Source organism: Leptodactylus fuscus, chromosome 1 (genome assembly GCF_031893055.1).
Source record: "Leptodactylus fuscus isolate aLepFus1 chromosome 1, aLepFus1.hap2, whole genome shotgun sequence".
In the NCBI taxonomy this organism is placed as follows: domain Eukaryota; kingdom Metazoa; phylum Chordata; class Amphibia; order Anura; family Leptodactylidae; genus Leptodactylus; species Leptodactylus fuscus.
In genome coordinates, this window is record NC_134265.1 from 9,356,918 (window position 1) to 9,378,325 (window position 21,408).

Sequence of the window (21,408 nt, forward strand, 5' to 3'; positions counted from 1 at the left end):
CCTCTACTATTTCACCGCCCTCATCTCTTCTCTCTCCAGCAACCCTAAAAATCTTTTTGAAACTTTTCACTCCTTACTCACACCCAAGGTGCAGACGCCATTCACAGACCTTAGTGCTGATGACCTGGCCACTTATTTCCATGACACAATTGATAAGATCCGTCAGGAAATAACTGCCCAATCCCCAGGTGGCATTAATCTCCTCACCCACCATAGTACTCATCCTTCAAAATGGTAACTCCCAGCTACTTTCTTCATCTCGCCCTACAACCTGTCACGACTTATCTTACTAAAATATTTAACCTCTCTCTCTCTCTTCTGGAATCTTCCCATCCTCCTTCAAGCCTGCTGTCATAACCCCGCTATTGAAAAAAACCCTCACTGGACCCGTCCTTCATCTCTAAACTCTTGGAACGCCTGGTCTATTCTCGTTTAATCTGCTATCTCTCTGCTAACTCTCTGCTTGACCCCTTACAATCTGGTTTCCGTGATCTGCACTCTACTGAAACGGCCCTCACAAAAGTTTCCTATGGTCTCCTGACGGCTAAATCTAATGGGGACTTCTCTCTTCTTATTCTTCTGAAACTCTCTGCAGCTTTTGACACTGTTGACCATCAACTCCTCCTCACTATGCTCCTCTCAGTCGGCCTCAAGGACACTGCGCTCTCCTGGTTCTAATCTTATCTCTTAGACTGCACTTTCAGTGTATCATTTGCAGGCTCTGTTTCCTCCCCTCTTTCCCTTGCTGTTGGGGTTCCTCAGGGCTCGGTCCTAGGCCCCCTGCTCTTTTTCTCTACACAGCCCCCATTGGACAAACCATCACCAGATTTGGCTTCAGGTACCATCTTTATGCTGATGACACCCAATTATACACAATTCCCGTAATGTCACCCCTGCACTAATACAGAGCACCAGTGACTGTATCTCTGCTGTCTCTAATATCATGTCCTCGCTCTATCTGAAACTAAATCTCTCTAAGACTGAACTACTACTGTTTCCACCATCTAATAGATCTGTCTCTGATATATCCATTGCAATCTCAGGCCTTACTATAACTCCTAGGCAGTATGCCCGCTGGTTTGAGGTTATGTTTGACTCAGACCTTTCCTTCACCACCCATATTGAATCACTCGCACGTTCATGTCACCTCCACCTCAAAAACATCTCCAGAATATTCCCTTTCCTTACCAGAGATACATTAAAGACACTTATTGTCTATCTGATTCATTCTCACCTTGACTACTGTAACTCCTTACTAATCGGTCTTCCCCTCACTAAACTCTCCCCTCAACAATCTATTCTGAATGCAGCGGCCAGGCTCATCTATCAGTCTAGACCAGTGGTTCTCAACCTTTCTAATGCCGTGACCCCGCAATACCGTTCCTCATGTTGCGGTGACCCCAAACCAAAAAATAATTTTGGTGGCTACTTCATAACTGTAAGGGCTAGTTCACACAGGGGGCGGTGTAGCAGATTTAGGCACTGAGAGTGACGCGGGGAGCCGTGTCACTCTCGGGTCAAAACACGCTTGCCACGACTGTCGCGGCTTTCCCCCCCGGAGTTGGCTCAAATTAATGGGCCGACTCCGGAGGTTGCTGTCGGAGAAAGGGCAGCTCGCTTTTTTTTTCCGTGAGCGGCAGCAACAAAAAACAAGCCTGGCGGCCTAAATAGACCTCCATTGTGAGGGGGCGGATTATGACGTGGATTTCGCGCCATAATCTGCCCCCTCTGTGCCCGTGTGAACAGGCCTTAATTTTGCTACAGTTATGATTCAGAATGTAAATACCTGATATGCATTATGTATTCTCATTGCTACAAATCAAACATAATTTAAACATAGTGATTAATCACAAAAGCTCTGCCTCTAGTTTCATGTCCCCTCCATCTCTGCCCCCAGATTCATGTCCCCTCATCTCTGCCCCCAGATTTATGTCCCCTCCATCTCTGTCCCCAGATACATGTCCCCTCATCTCTGCCCCAGATTCATTTCCCCTCCATCTCTGTCCCCAGATTCATGTCCCCTCCATCTCTGCCCCCAGATTCATTTCCCCTCCATCTCTGTCCCCAGATTCATGTCCCCTCATCTCTGCCCCCAGATTCATGTCCCCTCCATCTCTGCCCCCAGATTCATGTCTCCTCCATCTCTGCCCCCAGTTTCATGTTCCACCTCAGTGTACACATTAAACTTACCTTCTCCTCGCTCCCCCGCCGCTCTCTCTCTCTCTCTCAGTTGTAGGCGTGATGTGACGTCATCACATCGCGTCTACACAGCGACTAGCAGCGGCAAAGCAAGGAGCTGAACTGTGACAGCTCCTTGCTTTAGCCGTGTCTGTATTCAACTCAGATCTGCGTCCTCTGGACACAGATCCGAGTTGAAATCGGCAGTGGCGGATCCAGGGTTTGCGGGGCCCTGGGCAATTGACTTTGGCGGGGCTCTACTTACTGGGGGGGGTCTTGCACTTCTAACCTGTACTTCCCAACTGTTGAAGACTAGATAGAGGGACAAAAATGGGGCAAATTAGGCCCCGCCCACTTTTATGTTGACTCCACCCATTCTCATTTTCATGTGATTCCACACAGTATAATCCTCCTACAGTCACCCGTAAATTATATGTCCCCCCCTCCATCTCTCCCCCAGTTTCATATACACCCTTCATCTACCCCTAGTTTCATGTCCCCCCCCTCTATCTCTGTCCACAGTTTCATGCCATTCTCCCCCTTTATCTGCCCACAGTTTCATTTCCCCCCCGTCTCTGCCCCAGTGTCATGCCGTTCTCCCCCTTCATCTGCCCCAATGTCATGCCATTCTCCCCCCCTTCATCTGCCCCAGTGTCATGCCATCCCCCCTTCATCTGCTTCAGTGTCATGCCGTTCCCCCCCTTCATTTGCCCCAGTGTCATGCCATTCTCCCCTCCATCTGCCCCAGTGTCATGCCGTTCCTCCCCCTTCATTTGCCCCAGTGTCATGCCATTCTCCCCTCCATCTGCCCCAGTGTCATGCCGTTCTCTCCCCCCTTCATCTGCCCCAGTGTCATGCTGTTCTCCCCCCCCTTCATCTGCCCCAGTGTCATGCTGTTCTCCCCCCTCCATCTGCCCCAGTGTCATGCTGTTCTCCCCCCTCCATCTGCCCCAGTGTCATGCTGTTCTCCCCCCCCCTTCATTTGCCCCAGTGTCATGCTGTTCTCCCCCCCTTCATTTGCCCCAGTGTCATGCCGTTCTCCCCACTCCATCTGCCCCAGTGTCATGCTGTTCTCCCCCCTCCATCTGCCCCAGTGTCATGCTGTTCTCCCCCCCCCCCTTCATTTGCCCCAGTGTCATGCCGTTCTCCCCACTCCATCTGCCGCAGTGTCATGCCGTTCTCCCCCCTACATCTGCCCCAGTGTCATGCTGTTCTCCCCCCCCTCCATCTGTCCCAGTGTCATGCTGTTCTCCCCCCCCTCCATCTGTCCCAGTGTCATGCTGTTCTCCCCTCCCCTCCATCTGCCCCAGTGTCATGCCGTTCTCCCCCTCCATCTGCCCCAGTGTCATGCCGTTCTCCCCCCCTCCATCTGCCCCAGTGTCATGCCGTTTTCCCCCCTCTATCTGCCCCAGTGTCATGCCGTTCTCCCCCTCCATCTGCCCCAGTGTCATGCCGTTCTCCCCCTCCATCTGCCCCAGTGTCATGCCATTCTCCCCCTCCATCTGCCCCAGTGTCATGCCATTCTCCCCCTCCATCTGCCCCAGTGTCATGCTGTTCTCCCCCCCCTATCTGTCCCAGTGCCATGCCGTTCTCCCCCTCCATCTGCCCCAGTGTCATGCTGTCCTCTCCCCCCTCCATCTGCCCCAGTGTCATGCTGTCCCCCCCCCCTCCCCTCCATCTGCCCCAGTGTCATGCTGTTCTCCCCCTCCATCTGCCCCAGTGTCATGCCATTCTCCCCCTCCATCTGCCCCAGTGTCATGCTGTTCTCCCCCCCTATCTGTCCCAGTGCCATGCCGTTCTCCCCCTCCATCTGCCCCAGTGTCATGCTGTCCTCTCCCCCCTCCATCTGCCCCAGTGTCATGCTGTTCCCCCCCCCCTCCCCTCCATCTGCCCCGGTGTCATGCTGTTCTCCCCCTCCATCTGCCCCAGTGTCATGCCATTCTCCCCCTCCATCTGCCCCAGTGTCATGCTGTTCTCCCCCCCCATCTGTCCCAGTGCCATGCCGTTCTCCCCCTCCATCTGCCCCAGTGTCATGCTGTCCTCTCCCCCCTCCATCTGCCCCAGTGTCATGCTGTTCCCCCCCCTCCCCTCCATCTGCCCCAGTGTCATGCTGTTCTCCCCCTCCATCTGCCCCAGTGTCATGCCATTCTCCCCCTCCATCTGCCCCAGTGTCATGCCGTTCTCAAACACACACACACACACACTCACCATTGCTCGTTCCCTCGCAGCTCTCTCCCTCATACACATATTGTAGCCGCGATGTGATGACGTCATCACATCGCGGCTACAAATGCAGGAGGCCGGAGCTCAGCGTTAAATCAGGAGCTGAGCTGTGACAGCTCCGGCTTTAAACGCCTATGCATTCAGCTCATTGGCGTCCTACCGCCGATGCGCTGAATACATAGGCATTTAAAGCAGGAGCTGTCAGCTCCTGCTTTAACGCTGAGCTCAGTTGGAATCGGGACATACCTCCCTCCAACTGGGACCGTGGGACACGTCACCGAAATCGTGAATGTCCCACGGAAATCAGGACGGTTGAGAGATATGCTGAACCCCCTTTCCCCCCATCTTGCTCACACACAGCCTGAACCCCACTATTATGCTCACACACAGCCTGAAACACCCCCCATCTTGCTCACACACAGCCTGAACCCCCCCTATCATGCTCACACACAGCCTGAACCCCCCTATCATGCTCACACAAAGCCTGAACCCCCACTATCATGCTCACACACAGCCTGAAACACCCCACTATCATGCTCACACACAGCCTGAAACACCCCACTATCATGCTCACACACAGCATGAAACACCCCACTATCATGCTCACACACAGCCTGAAACACCCCACTATCATGCTCACACACAGCCTGAAACACCCCACTATCATGCTCACACACAGCCTGAAACACCCCACTATCATGCTCACACACAGCCTGAAACGCCCCACTATCATGCTCACACACAGCCTGAACTCCCCTTCCCCCCTTGCTTACACATACTGTCTCTTCTCTCCATCTTAACTTCCAGTCTCCATTCACTGCAGCCTTCTCTTCCTGTGTAACTCGGCAATGTACTGAATAGCTCCGCCCACACCAGAGTCCGATCACATGGTCATGACATCATCACAGGTCCTTCAGCCCACTAGGATCTTCCCTGCAGCAAAAGGTAACGCGGTTTCTCAGCGGCTAAAGCCATCGGAAATATGTATTTTCCGATGGCTTTAGGCGACCCCTGTGTTTTGGTCGTTCGACCCCCGCCGGGGTCGCGACCCACAGGTTGAGAACCACTGGTCTAGACGCTACAGCGAGGCCTCCAGTCTGTGCCAGTCGCTACATTGGCTGCCTATTCATTATAGAATACAATATAAAGTTATCACCCTCATCCACAAGGCTCTCCATAATGCTGCACCTCCATACATTTCCTCCCTCATCTCTGTCTACCGCCCAACCCGTGTTCTCCGTTCACTCAGTGACCTAACACTTACATCCTCTATTATCAGAACCTCCCACGCTCGTATACAAGACTTCTCCCGAGCTGCACCACTTCTCTGGAATGCTCTACCCCGGACAATCAGATTAACTCCCAATTTCTACAGCTTCAAGCGCAAACTAAAGACACATCTTTTCAGACAGGCCTATCACAATTTCTAACGTAAACCCTTCCGTACTAGAATTAGAATCCCCAAAATCTAACCCTCCTCTTTTCCAGCTCCCACTTTACCCCACATGATATGATGCCATCTCAGGCTAACTTTATAGGTCCAAGCTCCAACCACATGTTACAGGACATGACTGGTGATGGCTCATACAGTTTTATGTTTGTGTAATGACAGTCACCTTTATCACAAAATTGTCTGACCATTGTATAAGCAATGCCGCCCCTGCTACATCTTGTGTCACCCCCTCTACCTCATAGATTGTAAGCTCTTGCGAGCAGGGCCCTCAGTCCCAATGTGTGAAATGACTTTCTTTGTAATGTATCTTTCTGTCTGTATTCGAACCCTACAAATTGTACAGCGCTGCGGAATATGTTGGCGCTATAGAAATAAAATTTATTTATTATTATAATGTGCTCCTCGTAGCCCCCACATGCTATAATGTCCTCCTCAAGGCCCACACACACTGTAATGTCCTCCTTGTGGCCCCCACACTTTATAAGGTCCTCCTTGTGGCCCCCGCACACTATAATGTCCTCCTTGTGGCCCCCGCACACTATAATGTCCTCCCTGTGGCCCCCACACACCATAATGTCCTCCTTGTGGCCCCCACACACTATAATGTCCTCCTTGTGGCCCTGTTGGATCCTACAATAGACTTGAGACTGGGAAGGAGATTCCCCTTCCAGCAATGACCCTAAACCTCCAGCCCGAGCTCCAGTGAATGGTTTCGATCACAGAATATTCCGCTCTTAGAACGGCCCAGTCACAGTCCAGACCTAAATCCCATTGAGCATCTGTGGCAAGACATGAAAATTGCTGTTCACAGACGCTCCATCCAATCTGGCTGCAAAGAAGAAGAAGGGGCGGAAATCTCATCTCTAGATGTGCAAAGCTGGTAGAGAGCGAGCCCAAAAGACTTGTAGCCGGAATTGTAGCCAAAGGCGGCTCTACAAAGTATTGCTATAGGGGGCTGCAGACTTTTGTACGTCACACTTGTCAAATGTTTATTGGATTACAATGTTGATAACCTTGTATCATTTTCCTTCCAAATCACAATTATCTGATACTTTGTTTTGTTAGCACTGAAAATCTCAAGAAAATACATTTAAGTTTGTGGTTGTGACAAAATGTGACAAAGATCAAGGGGTGTGAAGACTTTTACAAGCCCCTGTATCCGTGTTAGATCTCTGGATGGAACATTCTCCGGGACACTCATTCCTCTCATGTCCCTACAGCGGGGCCCATTCTCTACGTCCTCTATACCATCATGTAAGATTCTGCTCATTTCAGTAAGTCACAAACCTACAGATTCCCGTTGGCCACTTTCTCCTCTGCATTAGTCACTTGTTGCACGTTGCGTACTAGGCTGTAATACTTCCTCTTCTGTCAGGGTCAGGGAGGACTGTACAGTTAGTTCCAGTGTGCTGGTAATATCAGGGGCCGAGTGTCTTCACCTCTATGGCCAGTAGATTGTAGTCCAGACAGAAATGTGGGAGATCTATCTGTGACAGTTGTGGCTGTTCCAAGAGATCGATGGACGAACCATCACTTGTTGTGACTGAAGCTGCAGGGAAAGTCAGTGTCATCTTTACAAGTGTCAGCTCCGTATCTTTGGACTCTTCCTCACGTTTATTGACGATTTCTTCCCCTCCTTAGTGGATAGCATGGGTATCACAGTTGCGCTGATGCCCGAGCAACTATGGCTCTGAATGCTGCTTGCACCTCTATGGAATGGGGTAGGAAAACTGGCACTACGGCGGCTGACTAAGCCCTGCCTGAAGGTGTTGGTCGGCTGTTCCCAAGCTAAGCTTGGCCCCGACAACTTCTGGCTCTCTAAACGCGAAGACCTAACAGACAGGTAGGGAGAGAGCTGAAAGAGGCTAGGGACTGGAATACTAGAGGCGGTCACCCCTAATGAAGAACAGGTGCAGCTGCAAACAGAAACAACCAGGATGGGACGTGCTGGAAAACAAACAGGCAGCACAACCATAAACACAAAATAGGAGTTTGAGGAGAGGAACAGTGGAAAAGTGAGGAAAGGGAATTACAGGACAGAGACAAAATAAACCTGAAGCCCCAAATAAAACCTCACTAATACCAAGACAGTGTCGGCAACCAGAAATGCAGGACAGGGGTTGTGTAGAAATGTTGAGGGTAAAACAGACTCTCACTCAAGGTAACACTCACACCGCTTCCAAATCATCTCCCGAGATGTACAATTTCCACAGATAACTTCTCCTACACTGAGCCACGAATCCAGGTTGGTAACAATAAAAACTGTCAAAGACTGAAGCCAGCCTTCTGCCTTATTCAGGCCCCCGGAACAATCTTATAGGTTGATGAGTATATCAAACACCTGAGACTCACATCTAAGAGACCTCAAGTGAACACTTAAGGCAGATACTTAACACCAAAATGAATAGCTCATTGGTAAGCAAACAACCTGAAAGCCACAAGACACCGTCTCAAATCCCCAGAAAATGGGGGCAGAGTCTGACTGCTGTCGGTGATGGACGCATAGACCCACAGCTCCTTCACCACGTCCTTGGAAACACCCCAGCGAGGGAGTTAAACAGACAGAAAATGGTCAAAATCGGGAGAGATGACAGCGGTGACCCCACAGCCCAGGTTTCACAACTTTCTAAGCAAGGTGAGCAGAGAAATCTACCTAACAAACAGCCGCCATGCTCTAAGGACTCTGCTCCCAAGATGGCGCTGGACGCTGTGGAGGGAGAAACGGGCTTGAGATTGGAGGCGGCTAGCCCAAATGAACACCCTGCGCTTATCACACAGGACTTTCTTAAACAGACCCTAGCACAAGCCATAGCGCCTGTTCTTTCTGAAATCAGATTTCCAAAGAGTGGGCGGCAGAGTAGAGGCCCTGGAGGAGGAACAAAAGCTTCCAAACAGAAACAAGACGGCTTCTCAAGAGACCTGACGCGTCATGGTGAACACCTAAACCATACATACCTGATGCTGGAAGACCTGGAGAATCGGAGGAGAAATATCCGTATCAAGGGCTTACCTGAGTCATGTGGTCCGGAGCTCCTTAGACAGGCGGTGAGTGCTATTTTCCAAGATCTTCTTGGGGGTGATGACGCAGGAGAAATTCCCATGGAGCACGTACATAGAGCGCTCAAACCTAAACCCCAAGACACTGAGCCGCCTAGAGAAGTCATATGTGGTCTGCTCTCGTCCATAGACACAACTATGTTACTCCGGGCAGCCAGAGACAGGCCAGAGATATCTTATGAAGGTTCTCCCGTATACCTATACCAGGACTTCGCACCTACAACTCTACAGAAACGCAGAGCCATGAGACCTTTGCTGGAGACACTCAGGGCTAATAACATATCATATGCCTGGATGTTCCCGTTCGGCATTTCCATACAGAAAAATGGCCGTAGGATCCCTATCCATACGCCTCAAGATTTGGAAGCAGCCTGGCCCCTTCTAGAGATTCCACCTGTACAAGTACCGTCATGGCTACCGGTAACCACTGATCACCCGCTCTCACCGCAATCCCCGAGCTTCACCGAGAGGCACTCTTCACTACAAGTCACCCCGCAGTAGAAGACCACCCATGCGGCAACTGCAGTATACCCCCAGGGCTCGTCAGAGACAGTAGAGACCATGTCTACCAGACACACAGCGTGATTTTGACCATTTTACTTTAAACACCATATCCTCTTCTATGTTCACAAACACAGCTGGACTTGGTTTGCATTGATCTCTTAGATATGACTAATTAAGGTTGGATAGAATCCTAGTGTGTTCCTTTATGTCTTGACACCTCTCTGGACGTTGGGTGTGCTCTATATACCTGACGTTCCAGACAGGTGTCAGACTCTATCCCACTTTGTCCCCCCCCCTTTTCTTCCCACTCCCACCCTACCTGATATAGTAAACCAAGAATGTTATTCTACCTTAGAATGTATACTCTGAGTTAATGGTGAACTGATGACTTACTGCTATACCCGTTTATGACCATCTTAATCTTAACAACCATACTCTCTACCGTATTTGCCAACTTAGTGTTCTCTTTACTTCTTGGTAGTGAATTATGCTTCGGCTGATTTGCTATGGTCTAAAGCTAGATTCACTATTTTACTTTTAATATGCTTATACTTATGCTTCCCAAAGTGCTATTACGTAGATGGCTGATTTGACCCCTCATTCGACTTTTCTACCATATGCTTTCTAAGGTGTTCCTCCAAGGACTGCTCATGATCAAGACTTTATCCGTTCCCATTTTCTAACTTGCCAGGCTCATACGAGGATTTCGGGTCTATACCACAGAGCCTCTAATACAACTGTTTTCTTTTGGTTCATAGAAGGACCAAAAGAAGGATCTGCGCTCCACTCGTCCAATAGATTTCAATCGTTTATTAGTTCGGACACACTGTGTGTCCGAACTAATAAACGATTGAAATCTATTGGACGAATGGAGTGCAGATCCTTCTTTTGGTCCTTCTATGTATTGTTCTCACCATCGGTGACGGAAATATCTGCTGCTACTATCCACCCAGGGAGGGAGCCCCCTGTGATTGGTTCCTAAGCGCTATAAGTAGTTGTGAATTTCTCACAACTTCTCCAGGTGAGAGTCCTACGCACTAACAAATTGTCATCTCTCACCTGTAATACTACTATACTACACTAGATACGGCTCGGTGCTGTTCTCTCTTCTTTTTGTCTCTTTTGGTTCATCTCTGTTTAGTTGGTATATATTGTGTTCCTCCCTATCTCTCTTTAATTGTCTTGTCAAATACTCTCCCCACCTCTTGTGTATCCCAACTCTCACACCCTATACACTTATTAATTCTGCTCTACTTTCTTTCTTCTCTCCTGCTCTGATACTCCAGTTATCTATAGCTATCTCGTCAACATATACTCATTGTTGAACTCTGACTGTTAAGTATTCTGAACTTCTTCTAGTAAACCAAAATGGCTGGGCTGATCTGTACTTCTTTTAATGTAAAGGGCCTCAACAACCCTAACAAAGGACACCACATTCACCACCCTCTAAGGAAGCTACATACTAATGTTGCTTATCTACAAGAAACACATTTTAAGAGCTCTAAGATACCAGCTCTCCCCACCAGACAGTTCTCCCTATGGTTCCACTCCACTAACCCCACAGCAGCATCTAAAGGAGTCTCGATACTCATTCACAATTCTATACCCTTTGTTTGTGAACAACATTACCAGGACTCTCAAGGACGTGCCCTGTTTTTGAAAGATTCCATTGCCTCGGTAAAATATACGTTTGCGAACCTCTATGCACCGAACAATGGTCAAATTAGCTGGATCTTAAACATGTTAGAGCTCCTGAAGACATTCGCCGAAGGACAAATCATTATAGGAGGTGACCTGAATATAGCCTTGAACCCCCTTATTGACTCCACCTCTACTGTCACTCCGCACTCGCAGAAATTACTGGGTCGCTTAATGTCAGAGCTGAGGGAATTACGTCTTGTTGATTCTTGGCGCACTTTACACACACCACTAAGGACTATTCATTTTACTCGCCAACAGGTCGATCATACCATAGATTAGATTATGTTCTTACCTCAGCAGATGCTCTTGATAACATTCTCACTTCAGATATTGGAACAGCGACAGTCTCAGACCATGCCCCAGTAACCACGACCTTCCACCTTGGTCAGGTACCACCTAAATCTTGGAACTGGCGACTTAATGAAGCGCTCCTAGATTCAGAGGCCTCAGTCACTGCCCTCCAGAAACACCTTGCTGAATACTTTGAGCTGAATACGACTGAAACTATGTACCCCACGATTGTGTGGGAAGCTCACAAATCGTTCATCAGAGGCATCCTAATTTCTATGGGCTCCAAAGCGAAATCATAAAAGACCTTGAATATCCTGGGCGCAACTAATTAAACACAAACAAGTTGGAGGAATTGAACTTCCCGACCTACAGAACTACTATAAGGCAGTACAGCTCGCTTGGTTGACCAAACTCACTAAAATTCCACAAGGCCCGGGAGACTTACTTCCCCCCCTCATGAGAATCGCCCTATGGGCCCCTCACCTTCCTATCTGTAAGAATCTACTACAGGACCCAATACTAAAAGGTTGTTCCGAGACCTGTAGAAATATGTCTGAGGACCTTGCCCCCTTCCCTTCACTGCTAATCCCAATAAGCCTCATCCCCTACCTTGTTAAACTTCCACACACCCGCTCAGATACCTTTGGTCCCCTCTTGATAAGCTTTGACTGCTGGACATTACATGAAATGACTCTCTCATCCCTGTACAAGATGTCTTGGACTTAACCCCGACCCCCAAACCCACCTTGTTGCATATGCACCATCTCAAATTCTGTTTGTCAAAATTTGAAAATAGTACCGTGCTGAGAAAAAACTTAACAGACTTTGAAAAGCACTGGATGGAGGCACCATTGAAGTCCTTGTTTAGAACTTCAGTGTTTCTTACCCAAACTGATGCGATCAAAACAAAAGCTCTGGTGGCGTGGGAGAAAGAACTGAACACAACCTTCTCCCCAGCGGATGTCTCCTATATTTTACGCTACTCACACGGCCTATCTATCTGTACCAGGGTTCAAGAAAACCCACTTCAAACTCCTGACACGATGGTATTATACCCCGGACTGGTTGTTCAAACAGAAACTTTCCTCTACTGATACCTGCTGGAGATGCAATGCAGATGTTGGAACATACCTTCATATATGGTGGAGCTGCCCCCTGATTGCTCAGTTCTGGTCTTATGTAGAAAACCGTATCAAACAAATAAAGACTCCAGACTTCGAGCCCACGCTGGAAATAGTGTTTTTTGCAAAATCCACATTCCATTTTGTACCCAAAAATGACATCCTGGTCACCCACCTGATTGTTGCCGCAAAACTTTTAATCCCTAGCCACTGGTTACATACATCTCCGCCTTTACCACAGGAATGGGAGTCCAGAGTTGCCCAAATTATGCGATTCAAAGAGTTGCTTAGTTGGATGGCCAGAAAACACTCTGACTTTCTGCGGATCTGGTCACCTTGGCAGCATCTACTGGAGCAACAATCCTCTGCGCCTGGAGCTAACTGAAGTATCTTTTCCCTCACCCCTCTTTCCCCCTCTATATGCCTCTTCCTTCTTTTATAACCATACCCACAACCACCCTCTTGTATGTATGTCTTGTCTCCCCCCATATACTACTAATGTTCTTCAACACAGAGTTACTATCCAGTTATTTGTATTTTACCAGGGCTATTTTGAATTGCTTTCCCCTGATATCTTGGATATGCTTACTCATTACACCTAAATAGCCACAGGAACTATGATGGATCCTTTGAACATTCCTAATCCACTTATTTTACCACCATTCGTGGACTTAAGGAAGTACTCAACTACTGATCCACCATTGACTCTTTTCCTTGCTCCCTGCGTATATGTATTACACCTACAATTGTGAAATTTTTATGTTCAACCTTGTTATACTGTGTTATTCCTTTGTAAAAAAAAAAAACAATAAAAATCTTGAATTAAAAAAAAAAATCCCCATTAAACACACAAATTTTTTACAAACAACTCAGGTCCTGACAATAGCTCAATCTACTAGAGCTGCTGGAGCCTCCTGGGCTGTTCGGCATCAGGTTTTGGTTCTTCCAGATCCAATTTGTGTTACAACACCCCGGGCAGCACTGAACACCCTTCAGCCAGTACGCTTGAGGCTGGTCAAATACTCCCAATCAGATTCTGTTCAGCCTATCACACACCTTATATACCCACCAAACCAGCCCACAACAAGTCACTTCCTTCTTGAGCTACACGCTGCCGACGTCAGAAGTAGGAGGTGGTGATAATAATGGGACCCAACTCTTCTATTTATTCCATGGGATTCCGTGTAGTGATTACATTGTCTCATCTTCTCTCCATTCAGGTTCCTACAATATAGAGTCCTCTCAGTATCTTCTATATAAGAGAATATTCCTGATTGATCCATCAAGGATGGAAAGAGACAGGAACAAGATGGCGGAAAGTCTATTAAATCTCACCCTAGAGATCATCTACCAGCTTACTGGAGAGGTGAGAGATTCTGATGATGTCATCATGACATCATTCTTATCTATAGTAATAACAGATGATATGACTGGAGAGGTGATGGACTCTGGACATGTATGTAGTGAGATTTATTAATGTGTCTCCTCATAACCAGGATTACACAGTAGTGAAGAAGACCTCTAGTGGGCGCTGTCAGGCTCCTGTGTATGATGGATATGGAGGAACCCTGAGCCCAATTCTGGGGCCTCCACCTCACCCCCTGATACAGGAGGAGATCGATGGACAGAAGATTCTAGAACTCACCAACAAGATGCTGGAGCTGCTGACTGGAGAGGTGACACTGCTGGGAATGCTGGGACATTATACAGTAACTGGAGGGGTCGGGGTGATGACTGTATCATTGTGTTGTCAGGTTCCTATAAGGTGTCAGGATGTCGCTGTCTATTTCTCCATGGAGGAGTGGGAGTATTTAGAAGGACACAAGGATCTGTACAAGGAGGGGATGATGGAGGACCACCAGCCCCTCACATCAGCAGGTAATAGACATGACTATATACACATGGACTTCCATTATTTGTATGTACAGAATGAATTCAGTCCCTGTCTATGTTTCCTACAGGTAGATCCAGTAAGAGGACAACACTGGAGAGATGTCCCAGTCCTCTTCTTCCACAGGATGATCAGGTAGATGGAGATATTCCCTATGATGTGTAGACGGGCTGTGAAGTCCTTGTGGTCAGTCTTGTTGTATCCAGCAGTATTATATGGTTATATACATGGGTGGTGTCATTGAGCCGCCATCTAATATGTTTATCCGGCTTCTCACAGACCTGCAGCTACTGTCAGGACATCTTTCATCTTCATGCGGATTAATGATCTAGAACATTCTCTGTGACTTCCCCATTTGTCTGGTGACTTTTACATTATTTGTTTCACAGATTTTCCATCAGGATAAAGATGTGAGCGACATGAATGCTATATCTATGAGAATAAAGGAAGAGCCCTATGTGAGTGGTGATGAGGAGTGTGAGGAGGACATTCCTACAGGGAACCGCCCAGGTGAGGAGTCACCACTATATAAAGCACAGAAGGGTCACTGATTCTATTCAGACATTGTTTAGACTATTTGTTGTTCCCCGATTCAGGTAAAATACTAATAATACCTGAATATAAATGTGATACCGCTATAGGCGGTAATAAATGTAGTATAGAATAGAACGTACAGCAGGAATATGGACTTGACATCAATGTGAACGAGGCAAATTTCTTCCTCCTCGGCTGTCAGTCCTCGTGAAGGGAAAGAATTTACCAGAATTATATAGCAGATTATTTCAGGTAGCGGAAAAATAATCCTCCTGCTCGATCTTCAGGCAGATTCCACCTCAGAGCTCTATGGAAATAAATGGGAGGTGGAAAATCCCGCCTGGTCAGTAAGGAATCTGATGGAGATTTGGGGGCTGATTTGGTAAAGCTGAAAAATTTTTCTTCTGAAATCCTGAAGCAGCTTCTACAAATGTCACTGTGTAAACCTCACCTTAGACCCCAATCACACTATGGAATCCGGACTAGAAAATCTGGTCTGTCCATCAGTCACATTTCCCAGCCCAAACTCTGTCCACACACCAGGACTCCCCGTATCTTAGTGATCTATGACGCTTGGAGTCCCTGCTTTCTTGTGACTCCACAGACCCTACTACATACTGTATGGGACAGCAGATCCGCGGTGAGTTCAGGCTGGGAAATCCAGCAGATGTGGTTTGGATTCTATTGTGTGTATGGGGTGTAATACAGTAAGATTTATGGCATTCTAAAGTAAGCTCACTGGGCAAAAAATTAGTCACAGATGAATTGTTAAGCCTGTACAGATGGGGCAGCGGTTGAGTCACGTGCTCAACTGCGTGCGCACTACCTTTACGTGATCATAAGGCAATAGTGATCAGTTAGACAGTTTGTTTCAAGCAATAATTGTACATAAACTTGGGTAAATGTAAGGATGTGACAGTTGCAAAAAGGGGCAATTTTAGGCCGTGCCCATGATCATACAGTGAGAGAAGTTGCTGGATTTGTTGTTGTTTCACAGCGGGCAGTTCAACATGTCTACAAGCAGTGGTGTAATACACGTGGCCACAAAACAGAATTGTGGTCGGAAAAAAGATCCTAAATGAGAGGGAACGAAGACGAGTTTTACAGCTTGTGGATCAAAATCGCTTCCAAACCGACAGGAATTGGTGTAGTTAATGAATAAACATCCTTCCCAACCTGTTAGTGAGCAAACATTGCAACAAAAACTGCATGCATTGATCATTTGGAGACATTCACCTCAAAAGAGGCCATTGCTCACACAAGCACATAAAGCTGCACGTCTTCAATGGGCTAGAAATCACCAAACGTGGACAGTAGCTGACCAGCGGACTGTTATGTGGTCTGACAACCAGGCAGGCAGTGGCAGCTCAGTGGGGAATATACTTATAAGGTTAAGGTATTTAATCATTTTAATATCAGTTTTCGTCTTGGCAGGTGATAGTACCAGGAGCTCAGAGGGACATCTGATATCTACAGATTATAAAGCAGAGGATTATGGTATCACACAAGATCCATATGAAGATCATGTCATTACCCCAGATATACCCTCAGCCCCTCAGAAGCAAGATCTTTCTCCCTATCCATCACAGTCTGTTAAGCGAAATAAAAGTTGCAGAAGGGGTGCTATACATCAGAGAACTCACACAGGGGAGAAGACGTATTCATGCCCAGTTTGTGGGAAATGTTTTATTCAGAAATCAAATTTTGTTAAACATCAGAGAATTCACACAGGGGAGAAGCCATATTCATGCCCAGATTGTGGGAAATGTTTTATTCAAAAATCACATCTTGTTGAACATCAAAAGATTCACAAAGGGGAGAAGCCATATATATGCCAAGATTGTGGGAAATGTTTCATATCTAAATCATATCTTGTTAAACATCAAAAGATTCACACAGGGGAGAAGCCATATTCATGCTCAGAATGTGGGAAATGTTTTAGCTCTAAATCAAATCTTGTTCAACATCAAAGAACTCACACAGGGGAGAAGCCGTATTCATGCCCAGAATGTGGGAAATGTTTTATGGCTAAATCAAGTTTTGTTAAACATCAGAGAATTCACACAGGGGAGAAGCCATATTCATGCCCAGATTGTGGGAAAGATTTTATTCAGAAATCACATCTTGTTGAACATCAAAAGATTCACACAGGGGAGAAACCATATTCATGCTCAGATTGTGGCAAATGTTTTCTAGCTAAATCATATCTTGTTAATCATCAAAAGATTCACACAGGGGAGAAGCCATATTCATGCCCAGAATGTGGGAAATGTTTTACTCAAAAATCAAATGTTGTTGAACATCAAAGGATTCATACAGGGGAGAAGCCATATTCATGTCCAGAATGTGGGAAATGTTTTACCTATAAATCAAATCTTGTTCAACATCAAAGAACTCACACAGGGGAGAAGCCATATTTATGCCCAGAATGTGGGAAATGTTTTATGGGTAAATCACATCTTGTTAAACATCTGAGATTTCACACAGGGGAGAAGCCATTTTCATGTCCAGAATGTGGGAAATGTTTTGCTGAGAAATCAATTCTTGTTGAGCATCATAGAATTCACACAGGGGAGAAGCCATATTCATGCCCAGAATGTGGGAAATGTTTTACTAAGAAATCACATCTTGTTGAACATCTCAGAATTCACACAGGAGAGAAGCGGATGTAAGTGGATTTTCAACCTGAAGTCATTGAGCCGTCTACGTATGGAACTTTACATTCTCAGTTTTTTAGGTTAAATTATTTATTTTAATTAAATATTATTTAAAGTTCTGATTATGGTCGAGCTATAATTTGTTATTTCATAATGGACCGAGGTTATTTTTATTGGGATACCTATAATGGTAACTTACTTACATTCAGAGGTCGCTTCTTGGGTCTTATTTTCCGGTAATTTTTGTTTTTTTTTATTAGGGAATCATGTATACTGATCTAAGGGAATAAAGTCTATTACATCTCTATTTCATGCACCCACAGGTCTCCCTCTCAAGTCTCAAATAGTGTCCCCCCATGGCTCCCTCTTCGAGCTCATAAAATGCACCTCTATGTTCCCCTCTTACTTCTCATGTAATACACCCACAGCTGCCCTCTTGTTCACTCAGTTTCTCCTCTCCTTCTCAGTCTCCTTTCTTAGCAACTTCTTCTTTCTCTATAACACCACACTATCCTGTACAATGCAGAACATCTCTACCCACACGAGAGTCTGATCACATAGTCCTGATGTCATCAGAGGTCGCTCTCACTCACTATTATGCCCTCCTTGTGGCCTCTACACAGTATAATGTGTCCATTTGTAGCCCTCGTACATTAAAATATCTTCCTTGTGGCCCCTACACGTGTCCATTTGTAGTCTCTACACACTATTATGTCCTCCTTGTTGCCCCCACACAGTATAACACAACCCCTGTTCCAATGAAGTTGAGACATTGTGTAAAATAAAAACAGAATACAATTATTTACAAATCCTTTTCAACCTATATTCAATAGAATAAACTACAAAGATAAGATATTTACTGTTCAAAGAAATAAACTTTATTTGTTATTTGAAATTATTCACTCATTTTGAATTTAATGTCTGCAACATGTTCCAAAAAAGCTGGGACAGGGGCACAATGTAGGGCGATATCAAGTAATCCCTGCGAGCATGCGGGCCCTAAGTAAGTAAGCAGCGAACAGGCCGTAAAATGTAGCCACAGCGTGGCCAGCCGTAGCAGGTGGGACCAGGCCATGAGCGTCTGAAAAGCAGAACATTTCACATTTTGAAAATTGGGATTTTTTTTTTTTTCCAAATTTCCAACAAATTTTCTTTTTTTTTTTTAAATAAATATAAAAATATTAACCAATGTTTACCACTAACATGAAGTACAATGTGTCATGAAAAAACAGTCTCAAAATCACTTGTGTAAGTTATAGCGTCTCAGAGTTATTGACACATAAAGTGACACGTCACATTTGAAAAACATGGCCTAGTCCTTAACGGACTTTTGGGATGTGTGTTTAAGGGGTTAAATGCTTCTTTTTTATCCCTCATTACACTACCTACTATGTATTGGTTTTCTATGATTTCTGGCCCACTTACCTTATCTCTCACTTCTCCAATCATATCATCTGTTATTACTATAGATAAGAATGATGTAATGATGACATCATCAGAATCTCTCACCTCTCCAGTAAGCTGGTAGATGATCTCTAGGGTGAGATTTAATAGACTTTCCGCCATCTTGTTCCTGTCTCTTTCCATCCTTGATGGATCAATCAGGAATATTCTCTTATATAGAAGATACTGAGAGGATTCTATATTGTAGGAAACTGAATGGAGAGAAGATGAGACAATGTAATCACTACACGGAATCCCATGGAATAAATAGAAGAGTTGAGTCCCATTATTATCACCACCTCCTACTTCTGACGTCGGCAGCGTGTAGCTCAGGAAGGGAGTGACTTGTTGTGGGCCGGCTTGGTGGGTATATAAGGTGTGTGATAGGCTGAACAGAATCTCATTGTTGTCTCGGGTAAAGGGGACGATTTATCAGAGTTTCACAAGGGATGATTATTGGGTGTCTCCAACAGCGCAGGTTGTGAACTGTCCGTGCGCTGCTTTGGTGAAAGTGAGTGGAGAAATGGCGCCATTGGGAATAACCAACACGGAGTCTGTGGAGATCCGTGTGCAATTGCTCAGTTTTCTACACAAAAACAACAGTAAGTGAAATAGAACTACAGAATAGGAGGAGAATGAGTGGAGTGAAGTTTAGTTAAATGTAATCAATTACAGGCAGGGAAATCATAGGAGAGGGGGAGGGAGAATTTTTGCACTGTGATAAGAGACTGACTTATACAGTTTGCAGAGTTCTATATACACTGGAAAGTTAACCCTTTCATTGACAATTACCTAACTTTCTTAAGTCTTTTTTTGCAAAAGAGTAATCTGTTAGGAGGTCGCTGTACAGAGTCAGTCTAGAGCGAAACAGTCGATACCTGCAGCTATGTTTAAAATCCCGACATCCCCTGTACTATTATGGCACATGTACAGAGGGGGTTAAGGGTTACATTTAACCCAACTATAACATAAAGCCACTTTTAGGACTGTTAGAGTTAATAAGCCATCTTGTATCACTTGACTCTGTTTTGTCTGTCCTCCATCTTGTATCCTCTAACAGCCAGGTTTGAAGTGATTAAAGATTTTGCTGAATGATCAACCTTCAAATAACCTCAAGGGTTAAGATGGTATTTTCTGACGTTTAGTCATGTTCCTGTGTGTGCGACCACAGTGGCCTTGTATGAGATGCTGCTTGTGGCTGTGAAGGCCGCGCCTGGTGTCTAGCGCATTTCCACATGTTTTTATGTTTAATATAAAATTAGCTTATGCAGATTACTGTATTTTTCGGACTATACGACGCACCTAGGTTTTAGAGGAGAAAAAAATGGTAAAATATGTAATGTATGGGAGTTGTAGTTTTGCATCGGCTGCAAGGCCACATTGACAGGTGACCCTGCAGCTGTATGGGTCATATTAGTAGATCATACAGCAATTGGAGCTATGGTGTGCCAATCCAAGTGTCTGAAGGACACACACAGTTACACCAGATATTATTACATAAGCAAAAGCACTGATGCCCAATATTAAAACATAACATTTATTTATTCCTATATAAAATACCTTGATCCCTTATAAAATATCCTTGTGTAAGGACAACAGATAGTCAAGCTTTCAGACTCAGCACATGAGTATTATTCTTTCCTCACCCATGTAGCAAAGCCCAACCGTCTATCAGATGTAATAAATAGAAACGGTCTTACCAGGTCTAGTCGCCGGCAGGAGTACTGTGGACAAAGGGTTAATTCAGGAATCCTCCCTATGCATATTCTCACAATGACCCTCAGTTCCCCGTAACTCCCGCCCTGACAAGGGCAGTCCACAGCTGTCCCTTACAGTTGCCTGGTATAATACAGTATATATCCCTACGCGTTTCCTGGCACCGTATTGCGCCAATCATCAGGGGATTTTCAAAAACACTAAAGTATCCAAGTACTATGCCTGCCCACAGTGGTGAGACTAGACTAACTTAGCTAGACAGTGCTAACTAGCATGACTACCAATGATGACTATGATAGCAAATGAGGAACGATACCTGGTTTCTTTTTAAAGCCATCCAAGCTCCACCTTTTCTTCTGTCACCAAGTTCATTCCCATACAAACTGTCCGGAGATTTCGCGCCCTTTCCGCGCCTGGTGATGACGTAACATGGGACCACGTCATCCCCCTTCTCTGTAAACGGAGTGCCGAACAGAGATAATGCACATGCGCATTCAGCGTCAGGCGTCTCCTAGGAGATTCTCACGTGCACACTACACAGCTCGGCCGTACAGTGACGGCCGGCACTCACATGTCTAAACTCAGCAGCTCGTGTCTCAGCAGAGAGGGCCAGGGGCTGGCAAAGCCTTAGCCACGCCC

General features: G+C 46.0%; 2 protein-coding genes across 2 annotated transcripts in view; one reads left to right on the forward strand and one right to left on the reverse strand.

Annotated features, from left to right (window-relative positions):
* Window positions 1-17,658, forward strand: part of LOC142190032 (uncharacterized) — a 64,211-nt gene extending 46,553 nt beyond the window's left edge. Inside the window, exon 4 of the mRNA XM_075262267.1 lies at window positions 16,793-17,658. Within this exon, the coding sequence (XP_075118368.1) occupies window positions 16,793-17,625 (833 nt within the window). The 3' untranslated portion in view covers window positions 17,626-17,658. The remainder of the gene's footprint in view (window positions 1-16,792) is intronic.
* LOC142191151 (uncharacterized) overlaps window positions 1-21,408 on the reverse strand; it is a 1,229,165-nt gene that overhangs the window by 818,536 nt on the left and 389,221 nt on the right. The window lies entirely within an intron of this gene.